The sequence below is a fragment of the Lonchura striata genome, chromosome 1, assembly GCF_046129695.1.
Source record: "Lonchura striata isolate bLonStr1 chromosome 1, bLonStr1.mat, whole genome shotgun sequence".
NCBI lineage: Eukaryota > Metazoa > Chordata > Aves > Passeriformes > Estrildidae > Lonchura > Lonchura striata.
In genome coordinates, this window is record NC_134603.1 from 131,712,221 (window position 1) to 131,731,362 (window position 19,142).

Below are 19,142 nucleotides of genomic sequence, written 5' to 3' on the forward strand. Positions count from 1 at the left end.
CAATCTTTTCCATTAAGGAAGAAGATGATACACAAACAGAAGAATGTCTTGCCCTGCAGGTGCCAAGATTACAAAACAACCCCAAAACTAACAACTCCATATTTTAAAAATGTCCATTTACTTTTCCCAAATTCTTTCAGTCTTCAACATCCATTAGGAGGCAAAAAAAAAAAAAAAAAAAAAAAAAAAAAGAGAGAGAGAAAAAGAAATAATGCAATTAACATAAAAGTGTTGTGTTTATTCCATTTTTCCATTTATTCTTGCACAGAAAGCCAAACACATCCATTTCAGAGAAGTTATAGCATCAGCAGCATCTATTATATCAGAGAAACCACATTCAAGTAAAACTGGAAAAAGCAGTTTCAAAATGCTTCCAATATGCATTAAAATAAAATTTTTAATCTTTTAGGTTTTGTATTCTGAGTCTTTAGAAATGGTGATTTTTTTATTAGGTTTGGTAGCCTCATCCATCAGTTCCTTCAGCTGCCCGATCTGTTCATCACGGAAGTCATTAAGCTTTTCTTCTGTGAGCTGAATTCCATATACAGCCTTTTCTCTCAAGTTTTGCTTGTCCTCATTAATTTGTTGATGGATCAGTGCTGCATAGTTCTAATGAGAAAGAAATATAAAGGTCACAAAACTGACAAAAGCAAGATTCAGGTCAACTTTTTTTAATAGCATTATATTGTAATAACATACTCTTACACAATCTCCTACAACGGTCTCCTACAACAAATGACTAAAAAAATTACACTTTTTATAAGAAAGAAAACCTATTCAAGCATTTCTAGTATCTACAGTCATTCAGTCATTTTATGAAGCTAGTTTAAAATGCATATATGTACAGATCAATGCCCTATCATATACTACTACTGAAAACAAAACAAAATTTAATTATAGATCTAATATATGTATTAAAATTATCTTTCCTATATAGCAGGATATCAATAGGATACACTTCGTAAACTGATACATCCAGAAAAGCATCCTTCCCAATTTTCAGCTAAAAGAAACCTCAGCATTGCATTCTGAATTGTTAATCCAATTACCAGCAAAGTAACTAAAGCCACTACTTCAACTGTATGTCTAATAATTCCAGAGAAGTGGGCAAGAAGAAAGATATTCATGAGCCTGTGATAAATTTCAAAATGACACCATTTACAAACATAAATACATTCGATTGTTACTGGACCATGTCAAGCCTCACTGAGGTCAGCAGGATCTTACCAGCCCTGTTGCAAAGCTTAGTTCATGGCTATTTAAAGAAAACAGACAGCTAGAACAAACTGAGACAAACAAAAGTAATTTTTATTCGTACAGACCCTGATTCTTCAAGGTTCTTCCCAATATCACCTCTGCTGCTTTTAAATTAAATAGGCATTCAGAAATAGTGACACCACAGTTAATTCCTGGTAAACCTACACCTCGGTAGTATTACCTCATGGTAGAGCTGCTGTAGGGTTTAAAAGAAACTAAATAGGTTTTTTCCCAATTATTTTTCCCAATAGGTTTTCTTCCCATTGCCAATCATGTGGCAGTGATAAGATAAAAAATTGTGAATTGTTTAATTCTTCAACTTTGCAATTACAGAATTTCTTATCAAGGCAGATGGACAAATGTGATCTCTGAAGCTACCCAGCAGACCAGTAACACACTGACAGTTACACACCAGCCATTCCACCTTGTGCTACTTTATTCTATCTTCGCATTTCTGCCCAGAAAAATCCAGTCAGTAATGACTCTGGATGGGGAAAAAAAACAAAAAAAAAAAACAAAAAAAAAAAAACCACACCAAAAAACCCCTAACAAACCTACATCAAAAGCCACCAAAACAACAACCAAAAAACCCACACAAACAAACAAACAAACCCCACACCACTTTCATTATACCAAACATTCACAGCATATAATTCAGAAACAATACTGAAAGCAATGGAAATCTCCTCACATCTTAACAAGAGATCTGGCTGAACATACAAACCTCAAGAACCCCTCCATGCAGTGTGCCACAGAGCAGGTTCCACAGCAGGAAGAAAGTCCTCCCCACTGATAATAAACAAACACCTGGGAGAGCAGCCTGCAGCTATTGCTGCAGACATGAGGTCTGGTACCTAGAAATAACTCAAGTCCATGTAAGAAACAGTTAAAATTTTACAAACTGTTGACTGTTTTCCAAAAGTATCAAATTAATTACTGGCAAAAAGTCTGCAATTTTTTCTTAATCTAACACCAGAGCATCTCATCTCATCTCATCTCACAGTGCATCAGCATTACAGAATCCAGATTTTGGAAGTGGTGGTCCTCAACAAAGCTGCAATGCCCACTCCTACAGGTGCCCTGCATCCAGACATATGGTCATGGACTGTACACCCCCTATTCCTTACACCAGGTGTTCTGCTTCACAGCACTGCAATGGGCTCCCACCTGGACATCACTGCTGGCTCTTTTCCCCTGCTCATTTTCTAGCTGAACAAATGCTTAGTACATGCCAGAAAGCCTCAGTGGTTGCAGTTTCACATCGATCTGCAATGTGAACAAAAATTCAATACTGGACAATGGAAACATGCTGGGCTCTGGTTGGCTCCTGAATAGAAAATGTAGCTTTCTCACTTCATTTTACCAAAAGTCAGTGATGCATCAAATAAAATATGCTTCAGCCTTTAGAAGTGCTGAAAATTCTGACATATCTCATTTTTAATTCCTGTGTTATCAGATGAGGAACAAAGCCTGGGATATTTAACTGTTTAAACATTACATGTAATTTAAACAGTTACGTTACTGTTCCCTCAGAAATAAATACTATTACTATGTGATTAGTGATTTGTGGAGAGGTACTGCATGATTTGATGGTACATAGTAATTTAAGATTCAATTTCTATCTAGAAAATGTGCCATTTTCCTAAGAACACATGAACTCAATGTGCTAAACTCCTAAGTTTTGCAACAGGTTTAAAAGCATAATGAAAAAATAAAAAGGGGAGAAGCTAACATTTGCTCTTTCAATAATATAACTTTTGTCATAAAATACAATGATCACAGTCCCTCTCAGGTAATAAGGAGCAGTATGGTCATGTAAGGTCTAAGTTTTCATTAGAACTTAATAAATACAGAATTTAATTTTTTTCAAGTATCATCTTCCTTAACAGCAGAACTGGAACCAACTCTTCCTTAGCTTCCTCAAACAAGGAAAATTTACTTCACTTCTGCCTTTCATTTTACATTATATTTAACTGCATCTTCCAAATATAACAACACTCCTTTGTCATCAATCATGACACAAATCCTTAGCAGATTTTTCAAGGGCATCTTATTTCAATTATGGGTCACACTGTGCTCAAAAAAACAGAGACAAAAGACACAAAATGGAACACAAGTAATTCTGCACCCTCACAGAGACAGGCTCAACATACGCAAGGATGGCGGAAGGACACAGGAGATCTCCTCCCTGGTGGTTTTTCTAGGTTGGTTGGCTGTTTCTTTGGAAGTAGCTCTCACTGCAACAATCCTCTGCCTGCACCAGCTGTAAACGTTCTGTGCTTTTACATGAAAAAAGCAAGTAAAAGCCAAACCACTTGCTGAATGGCAAAAGCCCTTCCCCCTTGTATATGACTGCCATCAGAAACACAGAGGATCAGAACCAAGCTCAAGTTATGACCACCTCTCCTGACCACTTACATCAGAAGATGGCTGATTTATTCCATATCAAACCCAGCCTGCTGCCCATCCATATCACAGACGCTCTCCTCACCTTGAAGGAGGCCCAAGGTCACAGCCCAAGGTGCAGAGTGGCCATGTCAGTGCACTGCCATCAGTGTGTGCAAGCACAGACACACCCCAGAACCTTCTCTGCATCGCCAGTGTGGAGGCAGATCCCTCCCTGGAAAGGTCTGATGCACTCCTCACACACAGGTCACAGCTCTGCCTCAGATCACTAGCCTCTACAGCATGCATGCTGAACCAAGCATCAGGCTCTCTTAAAATCCTCTATGAGTAAATGCTTGAACCTCTAAATTATTTATACAAAAAAACAAAAGGTGAGTGCTTGCTATAATCAATAACCTTTGGGTTTTTTTGTTTAAATTCACTAACTGAAGCAAATACAGAGTTCCCCTCTGCTCTCGGACTCATAGTCATTCACAGAATGCACAAATTCATTAAAAGAGCAAGGGGATGGGTGACATTTGAGGTTTAAAACACCACACATTACAGAAAGACCATCAGCCTTCTTGTTTTCCAAGTTGAGAAAGGATTAAACAGAAAAATAAAAGCAAAAATCACACAACCAAAAACCCCACTTCCCTGACTGCCAGATATATGGACTCCTACCAGATCTAGTCCACACTGACACACATCTCATATCTAATACAAAGTGCTGATAAGCTTTTATTATTTAATCATAAAATTAAATTAGTTAGGAGCCCATTTGTTCATTTTAACTGAAAAGGGCAAAAATCATAATTTTTATTTTCTCTGGTATATTCCTAAACATGTACAGTGCTGCATTTTAGACAACTGCTCCAAAAATCTCAGAAAGATATGTCTGTTCACAGTGACTACCTGTACAATTCACTTTCTAGTCAGATTTTCTCTTTAAAAAAGGTCTAAAATTTTTATCTCCTTTAAGTAGCTGAAGTATAAAGCTGAAGTACTCATCCATTCCAAAAAGGCTATCTCCACTTGCAGCCAAATTAATGACAGCACTGATAAAAAACATTACTGTGGCCAGATCAGAAAATGCTACTCTGAGACACGTTAAACAGGGCACAGTCAGGCACTGGATAAATGCTATCAGTTTATTTTAAATTTATTTTATTCAGGGTGACATAAAAAAAAAGTATGGCCTGACAAGCCACTGTCATCACTCCCTGGAAGTTAATTTCAAATTGCAGCATTTCAAGTGTTTCTGCTGCTACTCAGAGCAAAATCAAACACATACTGCTAAGGGTGGCAGCATGAAGAAACAGATGTGAATGAACAACACAGCAAGGAGCACCCTTACTATTGTGCAGAGATATGTTGAATTAATTATTTCACATTCATTCAGATAGAATTCTGCTAATTATTTAATCTATTTTTTTACTGCAAAACTGTTTTGATGTTAAACCGAGAATCAGAAAAATATACAATATTACAGAAGTGATTTTTAAATGGGTGCTACATCCCATGAAAATCCAGAATATCTTGTTCATACATTTTACCTGAAGCTCTAAGTACAGTTAGAAATGCAGTAATAACCCAGGAAAATTCTACCACATTTAAGCTCAGCTTAATACAACACTACAGTGAACATTTTCATGCACTCACATACACATTAACCCATAACAATCTATATTTCACCAGGTAAGACCATTAAAAATAGCCCTAATTGTATTTTATGCAATTTTTTAAATTGCATAAAATACAATTACTGCCAAATAACTGATGTGAATAAACACCTATGTAAAAGTCCCACATCCTCTAACAGGAGCAAGGTATTATCAATTTCAAAATTTAAATTTCTAATCACTTTTGGTTTTGTAAATGTCACACCATTAACATTTAAAAAAAGAAAAATCAATATACTACAAAGAGTTCTAAGTAAGCCGTCCACCTGCTTTTGAAAATACCTATCAAATGGTATTTGAATGTTAGCAAGTAATGACATATGGCAGCACTGGAAGAGTTTCTTATGTGAATAATTAAAACAGTAATTGCTGGGGAAAAGGCAACAGAATGAAGAATCAAGACTTTCACTGTGAGATACCTAGCATAGCAGAGGACCTTTAGGGAATAAAGATGTCCAGCTCCTACTGCAAGTCTTGACAGAAGGTAAAAAAGCAACTTTCTTTTGGCCCTTGGATCCCCTCAGCAGCCACCATGTGTAAAAACACACCAAGCATATACAATAAAGAAATAGCAACAAGCTACTGTAATTCATGAGAAGCTCTAAAACAACTTGTGTAAAGTGCAGCTTGGATGAGCTATTTTGTATTTCAGTCCATTACTAGATGGAAAGATGTGCAGAGATCATTCCAAGCCAAGTCATGCACTTGCAGTGGGACTGTCTACACCTAAATATCACATGCCAAGTGAAGCTGGAGATGTAGCTTGTCTGGAGACAAGCTGGGCATTGGAGAGAGAAACTTCTGTCTCAAACATGCTGTGATGAGTGGATACACTGTCCTCCAGAGATGTGGTTCTCATCACTGAGAAAGCTACTACACTTTCCTGTGTCTCTGGCTGTAGATGACTATCTAATCAACTTCCTTGTTTATGGTAAAAGGAAAATGTTCATTGCTTATTTTGTTTTGTACTTTTTTGATTACAAAAGGCAACAAAAATACCATTTCTCCTTGAATGACTCTGCAATCCCTCCCCTGAAGTTTGTTTTATCTTTTCATAATGCTGCTGATGTCAGACTTGGCAACATCCTGAAGTGAAGCACATGAGAGAAAAAATCTGTACTTTATCTTTAGAACTAACTTTGAATTATGCATAATTTCATTTCTGGGGATGAAAGACCATGTCTTACAATGCACAGAGCTAAAACAGATATATTTCTCCAGGACAATATGTCTGTATCATAAAGAACAGGAATAAGAAAACATCAAAGTTTACTAAATTTAATCTGAAAGGAAAAACCATGAGAACTTTAACAATATCAGGTTTTCCCAGGATATTCAAGAAGGATGCTAGTATGTGACTATCAACCAATTTCCGGGAACTGATCACATTCACACAATGATGCACATGCTGTAACTTTATAGAATTGTTACCATAAGTGGTTTGGTTGGGTTTTTTTTTCAGTTGCTTGCTTGTTTGCAGTTTGGGAGCAAAGAATGAAAAAATGTTCAGCTAAAATGGAGCCAGGGAATATAATTATGTAATACTTAGTAATCAGCATGAAGAATTATTATTTGATCAGGAAGGTATAAAACGGACTGCTTTTTCTGAACATAGTTAACTAATATTGTTAAACTTGAAGAAATGACATTTATTTAGAGAAATAGGAAAAAAGCTCAAGGACTAAATCAGCTTTGTTTGTAGCTTAAATAACATGTTATTTTAATGTCCTTTTTAATGTAAGATTTATGAGATCATAATTTGAGGTGAAAGTGGGAAGTTTATGGCCTGGCCATCAAGGTAAACATATATAAATGCTATTGCATCCAAAATGGAACATAGCACCATTTGTGGAAAAACAAGTTGTGATTATTTATTTCTTTCTGGGTGCAGAATACTTACACTACTATTGTACATTGGGGCCAAAATACAGGTCACTAAAAGCTTTTTGCATCACCTGGTTACAACCATAGCCTTTAAGTCTTTAAGAGTCTCTCCACTTAGGTCAGTAAGCTTCATCTCAGGCCTTACACAGAAAGCCTGATCTTATTCTAGAGAATAAGGAAGTTAAAAAATTTGGAACACACCTGAACATTTAAGCAAAAATAAAACAGTCAGTTAAGTTCTGGAAAGAGAACTGAAATGTGGATGCAGCACAAGAAATAAAGCAGGAGGAAGAGATGGGAGGTAGAAGAAAAGAAGTGGTCACACAATTGGGTTCCAATGGCTAAACGAGATCTTGCTATGTTTGTCTACCCTTGGACACGTTGTATCATTCAGAGTGTGAGTTTCACTGAAAAAACTAGTTATTGTATGAGAGGCTTAAAGAAACTTCTCTTAATTTTCTAATTCTTCTCTAATTTTCTTTCTTAAAGAAAATTCTTCTCTAATGTACATATCCATATTTGAATACCTTTTAAATTGCTATTGGAGACAAAAATACTTGGCAGAAAAATATATTAAAACCACCATTAGAAAACTTACTAAACTTAATAATTTTAGAACAAAATATGAACAATTATTCCATCTGGACATTCATCTGTAAAAATCAAGGTGAAAATACAGTGTTACTAATATCAGACTGCTGACAAATAAGGACAAATAAGTTACAGACCAGAAAAATTAAATTTCAAGAACATTATGTCATATTTTCATACAAATCCTAATAAAAACCCAACAATTTGAAAGATGGTCATTCCTTGACTCAGTTTCTATTTTACTTTGACATTTTATGTCGTGCATATCCAAGCACCTCTCTGGTTAATAAAAAAGCAATGTTTTATCTGGTAAATTATGCTACAATTTCACAGAAGCCCAAGGATTTATCACATACTTTTAATTTAAAACAAGGCAAGGGAAAAGACTGGAAGTCATAGTATCAATTTGGTTTTAGGACTTTCATTTCTAATGCATCAGTTATACTGTAATATTTCTATGTAAACATTAAGCTAGGAAATCTTAGCAAAGTGTTTCACTGCAGATAATTCCCAGACAAATATCAACACTAAGTACAGGCATTTTACCTAAAAAAAAACCACTAAAGACTGTTTTATCAACATAAGCACACAACTATAATTAAAGCTCACAATGCAAACATCACTTACAGACTTCTCTATCAATTCTTTAAATAGAGGACAAGCATCTTAAATCTGCAGTTATTTCTTTCAGAAGTATTACTTACAGATTTTCAAGGAAGATTATGATTCCACATCTAGATATTCACAAAAGGAAAATAAAGCCTGTTTCCAAGACAACCACATTAGTTGCCAGACCACTAGATACTAAGAACCTGCAAAAGATTATATATCTTAGATGATAACATTTCAAAGACTTCCATGTACGTTCTTCTACTCAATTGATACCTAATGATTAAAGTGTACATACATATCCAAAAGAAATTTGGTATTCTTATTTTTCTATTGCACGCATTTCTACATGCTCATTAGAAACAAAACCTTTAACTAATACAGCAACAAAGAAAACCTCAAGTATAAGCAAAAAATTAATCCACTAAAAGGCATCTTGTATTGATTTCCATGACACTAAAAATAACCCTTCTGCTGCAAGTGCACTGGATTTTTTTACTTTAATGTACCTGTAGAAGAAATACATGCTTGAATGAATTAAGTAAAAAGTCATGGGCAATATTTTACAAACATACAAGAAGGTAATCAGTGTAGAAGTCAGATCCACTCCTTGGGACAAACAGACAGAAACTTCCCTAGTTTTAAATGAACATAGTCAATGTTACCTGTTCCAATACAACACATGAAATACTAATTTAGCAGACCAAATTTGGTGTCACAAAACACTGAATCAGAGGCTGATTTCTTTGACCAGTATTATCATGGTCCCTCCAGTAACAGAAGACAGAGACAAGCCTCACCTCAGCACTTGTGGAGGCATTTACAACAGACAAACAAGGAGTCATGGAAGTTTATCTACCAGCTTCTCCAACAAGACACAAACATTTTGCGGTGTGCTCTTCACAGAGCACTGCTTGGGAGACTGGCCATCAATAAAAGAAAGCCTGCGCACAGGCAGACTCCTTATTTAAAAAATGAAAAACATACTGCCAGTGGGAAACACAGGTAAATTCTTCTAAGGGTGTTACTTATCTAGGTATGACATTTAGTCTGGAACTTCTGAAGGTCCTACTCTGTAACAATAAATCAGTGTATTTGGCCACAATCATTTGGTTGCAATTCACTCCTTCTTGCTTTTAAATTGCAGTAATAGGACATCTCTATGAAAAGAAATGCAAATAGATGTAACTGACATCTTTCTTATGACAACAAGCAACACACTGGTTTATATTTGTATATTCACTCTATGTAAAGAAAGCTTCTTACTGCAATTAACATCTACTTCAGAGTACTTAATAAAAGGCAAAAAAGGTTAACTTATTACACTCTTTGTTAGACCCAGTGCAAATTTTTAAAGTTCTTATTGCTGCAGCAAAATATGTTAAATGGCATTCAAGTTTTAGACCAAACAAATGCTTTGCATATACATACACCTACCTCTGTTAAATTAAATTAATAACATACATTGTTTAAAAAGTCTTCCATATCCTCCAAGCAGTAGAATAAATCACAGCATTTCCTTCATCTTTAGTTTTATTGCTCTGAAAATTACAATGTAAAGTTCCGTAACACACATAGCCAGAGAGTCCTCTGTAACTGCAAAGATGCCCAGAGAAACTAAATGTCCCCATTCTAAACCTGGGCTTATTTTTTCAGGAGTTTCTTACAGTAAAAAACTCTAAAGCTTACAAATTTATGTATCTTACCAAGGGTTTTTAACTTGCAGATTTTTATATAATTTCTGAATTACTCCAGAACTAGCCACAGAAGCTAAATGAAGGAAACAAATGTGTCATCAGTATGGTCAAGAGCTGCTAAAAGGGAACATGAATCTTTATTGACTACATGAGAAACTTCCAATCTGAGAAACCAAAAACCTTCTGTAATCATCTGCAAGTCACTATCCATTTAACCAACAGCTCTGACATTTAAGAGGATTTTTACAGTGTCTGTCACAATACAGCAAGTGACAGCCACACCATCAAAGAAGACTGGAGGGGTTAAGCAGAAAATGAGAAAGGAAAATTCAGTCATCTGCTAAACAAGTTTCAAAATTCACTAATGTACTGTAGAGACAGTTAATCTGAAAGTACTTCTGAAAAAAATCCATTAAATATTTTGTACTGTTCTTGAGGAGAACAAATACATATCAAACTCAAGTCTCAACATGTTCTCCTTTGTTGTAATCTCTATACAACAAATATTTCAAAATCAACTCACCCATACCTCGTTCTATTTTTTTTTCTTTTTTCCTCCTACTGCCAGAGGTTTTCCAGCTATTAAAGGGGGCTTGCTTTCAATTAGCAACTGACAGAGAAAACAGGATAAGGAAAAAATAAAGGGTTGGAAATCAAGTATGTCAAATAGCTTAGAGCTATGTACTTCACTTTTCAGTGAACATTCAGTTAACAAAGTTCTAAGATTTCTCAACAGAAATCCAGACTGCCTACATATTCCTAAAAATTCCTAAAGAACCTCTCCCTTTTCTCTGTGCAAAAACAGGCTGTCTGATCCCAAGCAAACAGATATGTGTTGAACTGGCACAGAAGTTAATTTACCTCAATACTTTAATTGCATGTGAAAATACCAAAGCCATGAAAATGTCAGGGAGACCTTCCAGAAATAGGGATGCACCACATTAGGACTGGTCAGGAGAGCTCAGTTCTGTGCTCTGCCACACTTGCAGGTACTTCCACAGCCTAGTGCCACAGTCTTCACTTCGAGGTAAAGAAAGCATCAATATCTGGAGCAGAAGCAGCCTGCCTGTGGCAGATGGCATGAATGGGAAGTGCCACATACCAGTTGTACTTGTATGTCCAAAACTCTAAGTGGTATAATTTAATCATTTTGGTATGGTGCATCCATATCTGCTCAGCTGCCCTCTGCACACTAACACAATGATACTCCTATCATTAGCAGCAATGTCAAACCATTGCACTGTTGCCTTACACCAGATTAAGAACCAAGTTCTTTTCCTACTCTATATGATCAGGAAGAATTTTAAATTGACTTATACATTTAGAAAAATCCTGCCATCCATTACTGATGCAATAAATATGGATCCCATCAGTGAGAGAATACTAAAGCTGTTCAATTGGTTTCATATTTGTTTCAGGACTTTTCAACACTAAGGAATTATCTCCGTTTATATTTGCATGTCTTTAAAATTACTCTGGATTTATTTAAAATGATGCAGTGGTATTTGAGCAATAAAAACTTGAATTGCTTTTGAGTTGTTTATACATCTCAATGGATGTTGCTTGCTAACCAATACAAATATGGAAAATAAAGTCTTGCATACATATGCCCATAGGCAGAGCAGAACCTCACAGATCACACTGAATGGTAATTCATGGGGTCTTTGTAAGCAGGGGTTTATTTCAGTCTTAAAGGGGGGGATGAATATTAGCATGATTTGCTGTCCTGTGGAATGTTTTATGTACCTTTGAAAAAAAGTAATTTGTGAAGGCACCATTTGAGAAGGGAACCTAGACCAGTTCCACTACATAGTTTAGAGATGTAGGGGAAATCCCTCCCCCTCACCTGTATAATGAGATGCAGCAGGGGAGCACAGCACGCATTTGCTGCAGGTCACAGCTCTGAGCACTGGCCATGCACAGGAAGGCACTGGATTGCAAGGGCTCCTCTGCCATCCCAGCACATTCATTCTTTCTATCATAGAAGACACAGGTAGACCAGAATAAACACTTCTTCCAAAAGCCACTTGTGGGCTGCTTGGGAAATGTCCCTATGGGCTAGACATTGAAAGCTCCCCATGGACCTCTGGCCCACAGGCACGAGCACTACAGTAAAGTCAGCCCGAGGGCCACCAGCTGCGCTAGTGAAGGACTAGCCTTGACTAGTGACCGCCGCCCTAGAAAACTGGAACAAAATGTAACATCTCTATGTCAAAGCATAACGTTTTAACATGAATTTTTAATGCCTCAATAGAGGAAAGCACTGAAACAAGACTGTACAACATTGGGGAAAAGTGATGGGATTGTATTTACGAGAAAAATAAAGCAAATTTCCTCATTTTTACTGAACTCTTCACTATATCCACTACAGCAGTGAATTTACAAATAACAACTTTGCAAAACATCTTCCTTTACAGAACCCAGCTTGGTAATGCTTTATTTCATCAGGTAGATAGAGAATTTCTCTGGGAAATTTCTGCTACAGCTGCTGTCAAAATTATCATACCTCTTTGGAATGTTTTTCAGAATTTATCTTCCCTTGACAATGCCCCTACAAGCTACATAATCACAAATGAAAACAAAAAAGTTCCATTACTCAGGAAAAACGAAACCTTTGGCAGGTAACTTGGTAAGTACTCAGTGCTTGGTGCATCACTGTACCAAAAGTTTTAATCAACAAATGTGATATACTAAATAGCACAAGTGATCATGGGAATTTCATCTCACACAACAGAATTGAACATCTGAAGGTGAAGAAAAAAAAGACAAAGTCAAATAAAACAAATTCAAAGTGAGTTTCAAATTTACAATTAAATCCACTGCATATTGCTGCATGCTTTCTGCTAGACTACTAAATAAATTCAAGTGAAACTGTCAGATATCAATCTGATGCCATGAAAGACTGGAACTAAGTCTTTTAGATACCATAGCATTAATTAAAAAAAAAAGAAATGCACAAACTCATACACTTCATTTATTCTTATACTTGTTACCATGCATTAGAAGTGTATATTTGTGCAAATAAGTACACAAACAATCCATCAAAAACAATAGACTAAAAATTAATAATGATGTAGACAGCATTCACAGCAGTATAATACCGTTTTGCAAGCTCTTGCTAATTACCATGAAAGTTGCTCCATCACAGTTACATTCCACACTGTATAGCACATCAATCCTCATTTCAACAGCATATGTAATTTATATGGCTGACTTGTGTCTCTGTATAAAAACAGATAAACTAAACTAAAGCATACTAAACATACTGTGGAAGTAAAAACACAATGCTAACATCACACCTACATAGTTACATTTCTACATAAACTTAACTAATAGGCAAAACTCAACACAGTATGATTACAATGCCTCAGATCATATTAATCTTGGACTGAAACCAAGCAATTAAAAGTGCCACAAAGGATACTAATGTGTGTCAGTGATGATGTACCTTCAGAGAGTCAGCACTTGTACTTCAGTACCATTCAGCTGTGACTACAATTTAGGTTACAACTGACTTTTAGAATTGTAGTTAGTTTTGCCTGAACATTAATTTTGGGAGCCTTCTCAGGTAACATCTGAAAATTATACTTTAAGTCAAATCTTTCCTGCACATCCTCTACCAACAATACCCAAAAGTGTTTGTGTAAAGGACTGGATGAAGTCACAGTCAACCTGATCTAAAATGGCCTTTCCAGGCTACTACCTCTGCTCTATTACTCCATTCATTAAAAAACACAAGATTATTCCAAGTTATATTTTAATGACAACTCCCAAGATAAAAATATTTAAATTACAAATCTCAGGTTATTGTTAAGATCTGACATTATGTTTTGAGGACTATCAGATTTCAGATTTTTTTCAAATGTTTCAGTACTGAAGATACTATACTATATCAAAACAGTTCTCTTCTTCCCCCAAGGCAATTGTTTCAAAATAACTAATTCAACTACAAAGTTCACTAAGACAGACAAGTTCACACACTTAAAAGATCAGTAATATAATACTGACATTATTCAATAATCACCTGATTTATTCAAACTCTTTTAGTATATAAGTTTTTACTAACACACACAAAAGCTAGTTGCCACCCTACTCTTTCATAACCAACACAAAACTTTATTAACAGCTAGTTTTCAGAAAAGAAACAGACTGTATTTATAATTTTCTTCACTATACCAAAGTCACTGAAGCTTTACTTCTACAATATGCAAGTAAAAAAAAAAACAAAAAAAAAAAAAAACCCCTCCTTTCTACTGGAAACACAATACACACTATGCAACAGCATTCAAAAAAAATCTGATCAAAATTTACAAGCAGTACATCTTAACAGTTCACCAAATGAGGCTCAGTGACAACAAAGCATAATTAGAAATGCTCTAATACACAAACTGGCATTACTCAAAGGTTTATTTTCTGCCTACTTGTCCTTGAGGTATTGTGTAGGATGATAGTAGCTCTATTTTTAATAGGGAACTCAGGAGCTCCTCTATACCCATCATCACCCAAACAAGTTTAAAAGGCTTCTTCATGCAGGTTTTCCTTCACCCATGTAACACTCTCTCAGAGGTACCACACCAAACAGTCTTCCCAAACTCAGTCTCATCTCTGTGACCCATGAGAGTGTAAACATGACACTTCAGAAGCAGGCCAGTAAAAGGGAAAGATGAAAAATTGTGTGCTTACTTGTCTTATCAACACAAAGCACAACCATGAATAGCAGCTGGACTATGTTCTCCAGAGGTCTCTGAAATAGCAGTGAATGCTCTCTTTGAGTTGAATCAGGAACAAAATTTTCTTAAAATGTTAGTATTTAAATAACTTTTGAATGGTACTGAATATTATAGATCTAGGGTGCAGAATAATGAGAAACATGTCTGGCAATCCCTCCTGGCTAGAAGGACAGCAAAGGTGATTTTTTTCACTTTCTTTTCCTTCCAGGAATATAGTTTCCACCAGAGCTGAACATTCACAAATGCTACTGTGCAGACACAGTGCCCAGCTTTGACATACAATTTCATTATGGCCTAGACAGTCCCCACCTTGTTCCACCAGACCAGAGGCAGAACAGCACCAGAGAGCTCAGAGCTTGTTTCTCAGACAGCTCAACTCCACATGGATTTCAGATATGACAACTCTTGATTTGGAGAAAGGTAGATAAATCCAACAGCTGTTGAGAATCTGCTAATGTGTGACAGAGAGAATTCTGAACAAAAGCAGCACTTGCACTTGACAGCAGAGGAGTCAGTGCTCTGTCTCCAGTAACAACTTATAGCAGTGCCAGGGAATGCTTTGAGAAGATACCAGAACTCCACCACCCACCCCAGGAGCTTGGTGCCACAGGCACAGGTTTTGATCAAGGATAAGCATCTTTATGTGAAACAAGTCCCAGGTTCAGCCAGTGAGCTGGCACAGATCAGGGACTGCTCCCAGCAGGCTGTTTGGATACCACCACCCTGCTTTGGAGTGTAAGAGTTTAACAGCATGGAAATGGGCTGGTCCACTGCCAGGTGCAAAGCAGCCCAAGCACATCAGTTCAGCAGTGCAGACCCACGCTTAACTCAACAACACTGTGGCCAAACAAATAGTCCCCAGCACACTCTGCCAGAGGTGTATTCCTATTCCCAAGCCAAAAGCTTATTTCATACACTGCTTGTTTTTGTCTTGTCCTCTGTGCTGTGTAGTTTTTGTATTGGAATAACTTATTCCAAAACCCCATCACCAGGAAGGCTCCAAAGGCTATGCATGGCAGAGTACAACATTTGGAATGCTGTCAAGCAGAATTAATACAAAAGTTTGCTTGCATGCAAATAGGAAATGTTTATGTTCCCTAACTTCAAAATTCCAACTATCTTCTCTTAACTAAACCCTCTGATACATGAATGGCTTTACCTTCATACTTCAGTAAAGGAGCTGAAAGGAACTTCAACTTCACCCACAGCTACTGTCCACTGAGGCGACTGTCTAGCATACTCACAATTTCAAAAGAACACACTGAAATCACCCTGTGAAATCACAGGGTGATTCACTGAAATCACCCTGTGATTTTAATATGCTTTGCTTCAGATCAAAGTCATTAAACACTAAATGAAGTAGATAGCACCAAACCCCTGAAATACACCATACATGTATACAGAATGAATATATATACATGAATACAGAAAAAAAAAATCCAAAAGGTTGTAAATAGTTAACATCCAGAAAATTAAGTCTGTAAAACACTTAAGTTTGTTAACATTGGATAACTGATACTAATAATTTCTCCAGAAAACTTCCTTAGGAGAAGCACATTTGCTGTAATGTCAAATGAAGTCAGAAACACTTTTTCCTGAAAGTGATGGGAATAAAACAAAATGCAGAATACACAATTTCCAAGGAAGAGCTGGTGAAACCCAAATTACAGAATACAAACTAGAAGTTAAAGAACTTTCTCAGGAAACATGTGGGAGTGCAATAAAACTGCCACTGATGGCTTTTTTCCACATTTTTTTCTCCAGGGCTCAAATGGCATCCCCAGATCTTCACAGGTTTCCCACCAGCCACAATAAAGTAGTCTGCATTATTTTTAAAGTTGAGGAGGCGTAATACATGTGTGAATATATATATATATATATATATATATATATATAAAACATCTCTTCTCTCACCAGGAATATAAACCAAAACCCTTTAGAACAAAACAACACACACAGGTGGTTCTGTGTGAAAAGTCAAAAACTTGTCAGTTACATCAGGAGTATTTCCATTACTGGCAGACAGATGGAAGGCATCAAGGCTGGAAAGGTGATAACCATCATCTCAATCCAGGGTCTGGGGGTCCAACCACATTTACCAATTATCAAAGTAGTCTTCTACTGCCGATGTCTACAGAGGCCAAGACAGGCCTTGCCCATATCCAAAACACCAGCTGCCAAAATCACCGGCTGTTGAAGTTTAGAGATAGCAATTAGTCATTTTTCATGTCCCAGGACACATAATCACAGGACAATGTCTTTCAAAATCTAGAAATGACAAACAGAATATTCTTATTAGGATTTCCTTTTCTATTTTCACTGCACAGCTTCTTAGCTCCTTCTTACACTTAAAACTGGGCCATCTTTTTTTCCATATGTTTAAAGGTTTTACAAGGACTTGGCCTATTGCAAGCCGTGGAGACTTCAGCTTCCAAGTCTTTCTCATTACATCTTTTCAGTAATTCCAACACAGACACCGTTACACCTTCTGTAATGAAGCTCCCCGAGTCCTACAGGATTTCTGGGTCATCCTCTGTTCAACTAAAATACTTTGAAGAACAAAGGCATCTTACCCCACATACTACCATTTTTGCAGCCTTGGGGTTTAATGCATCAACAGGAAACAAATCTTTAAACATCTCCATTGTAAAATATAAATATTTAATTGTTTATAGCATATTTATAGCAATATAAATATTTAATTGTTTTATATCTAAAAACAAGGGTCTACCACAATTATTTTCTTCTATTTGGTGAAGTCTGGGAAACACTCTGCTGCTGAGGAGTGGCATCTGCTGGCAGACAAGGACTCTAGAAAAATCAGATTCACCAGTAAAACAAATAATAAAAATTTTTTAAAAGACAAATCAGAGTTGACATTATTCATAAAGCAGCTCTCACTTCCTTCTTGATTGATAGGATGATGTTCTTTTTCTCAAAAGTGTAACTCCTTTCAGTTACACTGAACTGCCCATGAACCATAATAACATTGCTAGTGCTACCAATGAGATTTCTTTTCACCTCTCAATCAGCAGCTGAACTGATAAACAAAAGACATGTTTGCTAGTTAATTAAAACCCTTTACATCATTGATCTCTTAAATAAATTCTTAAAATGACTCACTGTAATGGATGTTAAATAGCTCACAAGGGTACTTCACTGTGAACAATAAACTGAATTTAAAAGTTCAAATATCATGATTTGCTGAACACCTTAAAATTAATTCTAAGCATAAAACCAAGTTTAAACTACTGCAAATAAAGTACATAGACAGAAAAATTAATTGAACATTAACAAAAATATCCTCAATTTTAGAGTAGCCTGCTTGTACCACAGCCAAAAGCTGATCTACACCTTCCATAAGGTTTTATTATTGGAGCTGGGGCAACCTGTAACTTTTTGACTTAAAATATAATAGTGGAAGACTGACACATGTCATATTAATTTTGAAAGGGGCAGAAAAAGATAGAGATCCAGTTTAAATGTCTCACTGGCATCCAGGAATAAAAGCAGGAATAAGTAGTATTTTATACTATCTTTTAAATTTTAAAGAAAACTTCCTACTCTGAACAGTACTATGCAATACCAACATACTTTGTAACAGCATCTAAAATGTGACATTATTAACAATAAAACTTTTTGTTTGGTGAAATAAAAATTGCCTTTGGGCTATTACTGTACACTTCCAAAAATAAGATCACTTTAAAACTCAATAGATCCATTATGAAAAAAAAAAAAAAAAAAAATTTTTAAGAGTTTTGTATCTACATACTGAGGCCCCATCTGCTCTGGGCATACTCTCCAGGGGACTACCACGGCTGATCTGAATTTTATAATCAAAGAATATGCCAAGTTGGAAGGGACCCACAAGGATCAGTCCAACTCCTGGCCCCACCCAGCACCATCCACAAGAGTCACACCCTGTGCCCAAGAGTGTTTTTTTTACCAATGCAAATCCAAACCAGAAAGCCCATTATGACAGTATTATGACTAAACCAGGTGGAAAACCCAGTAAAGTTTTCTGATTGAAAAGCCTTATCAAAATTTGCAGCAGCAAGTTAACAATTCTCAATATATATTTCAATAACTAATTTAAACAATAACTGAATCTGCAGGAATTCTAGTTTGTTTTAGGAAGTTCAGCAGCCACTGTTTCCTAGCGTAAGAACAAGGCTTCTCTAGCCAAGTATTTGCTGCCATCATGTGTACACTTTAAAAACTGCAAGCTTATGAATAACACTTTGCCTTCATCAGGTCAAAATTCAGCCATGAGACTACACATAAGGGCATTACAGACTTCAGTCAGA

The 19,142-nt window shown here is 36.3% G+C and overlaps 1 protein-coding gene across 1 annotated transcript in view; it reads right to left on the minus strand.

Annotated features, from left to right (window-relative positions):
• Positions 1-231: 231 nt before the first annotated feature.
• Positions 232-19,142, minus strand: part of SDHAF3 (succinate dehydrogenase complex assembly factor 3) — a 28,470-nt gene continuing 9,559 nt past the window's right edge. The window contains exon 2 of the mRNA XM_021538370.3: positions 232-609. Coding sequence (XP_021394045.1) covers positions 406-609 — 204 coding nt within the window. The 3' untranslated portion in view covers positions 232-405. The remainder of the gene's footprint in view (positions 610-19,142) is intronic.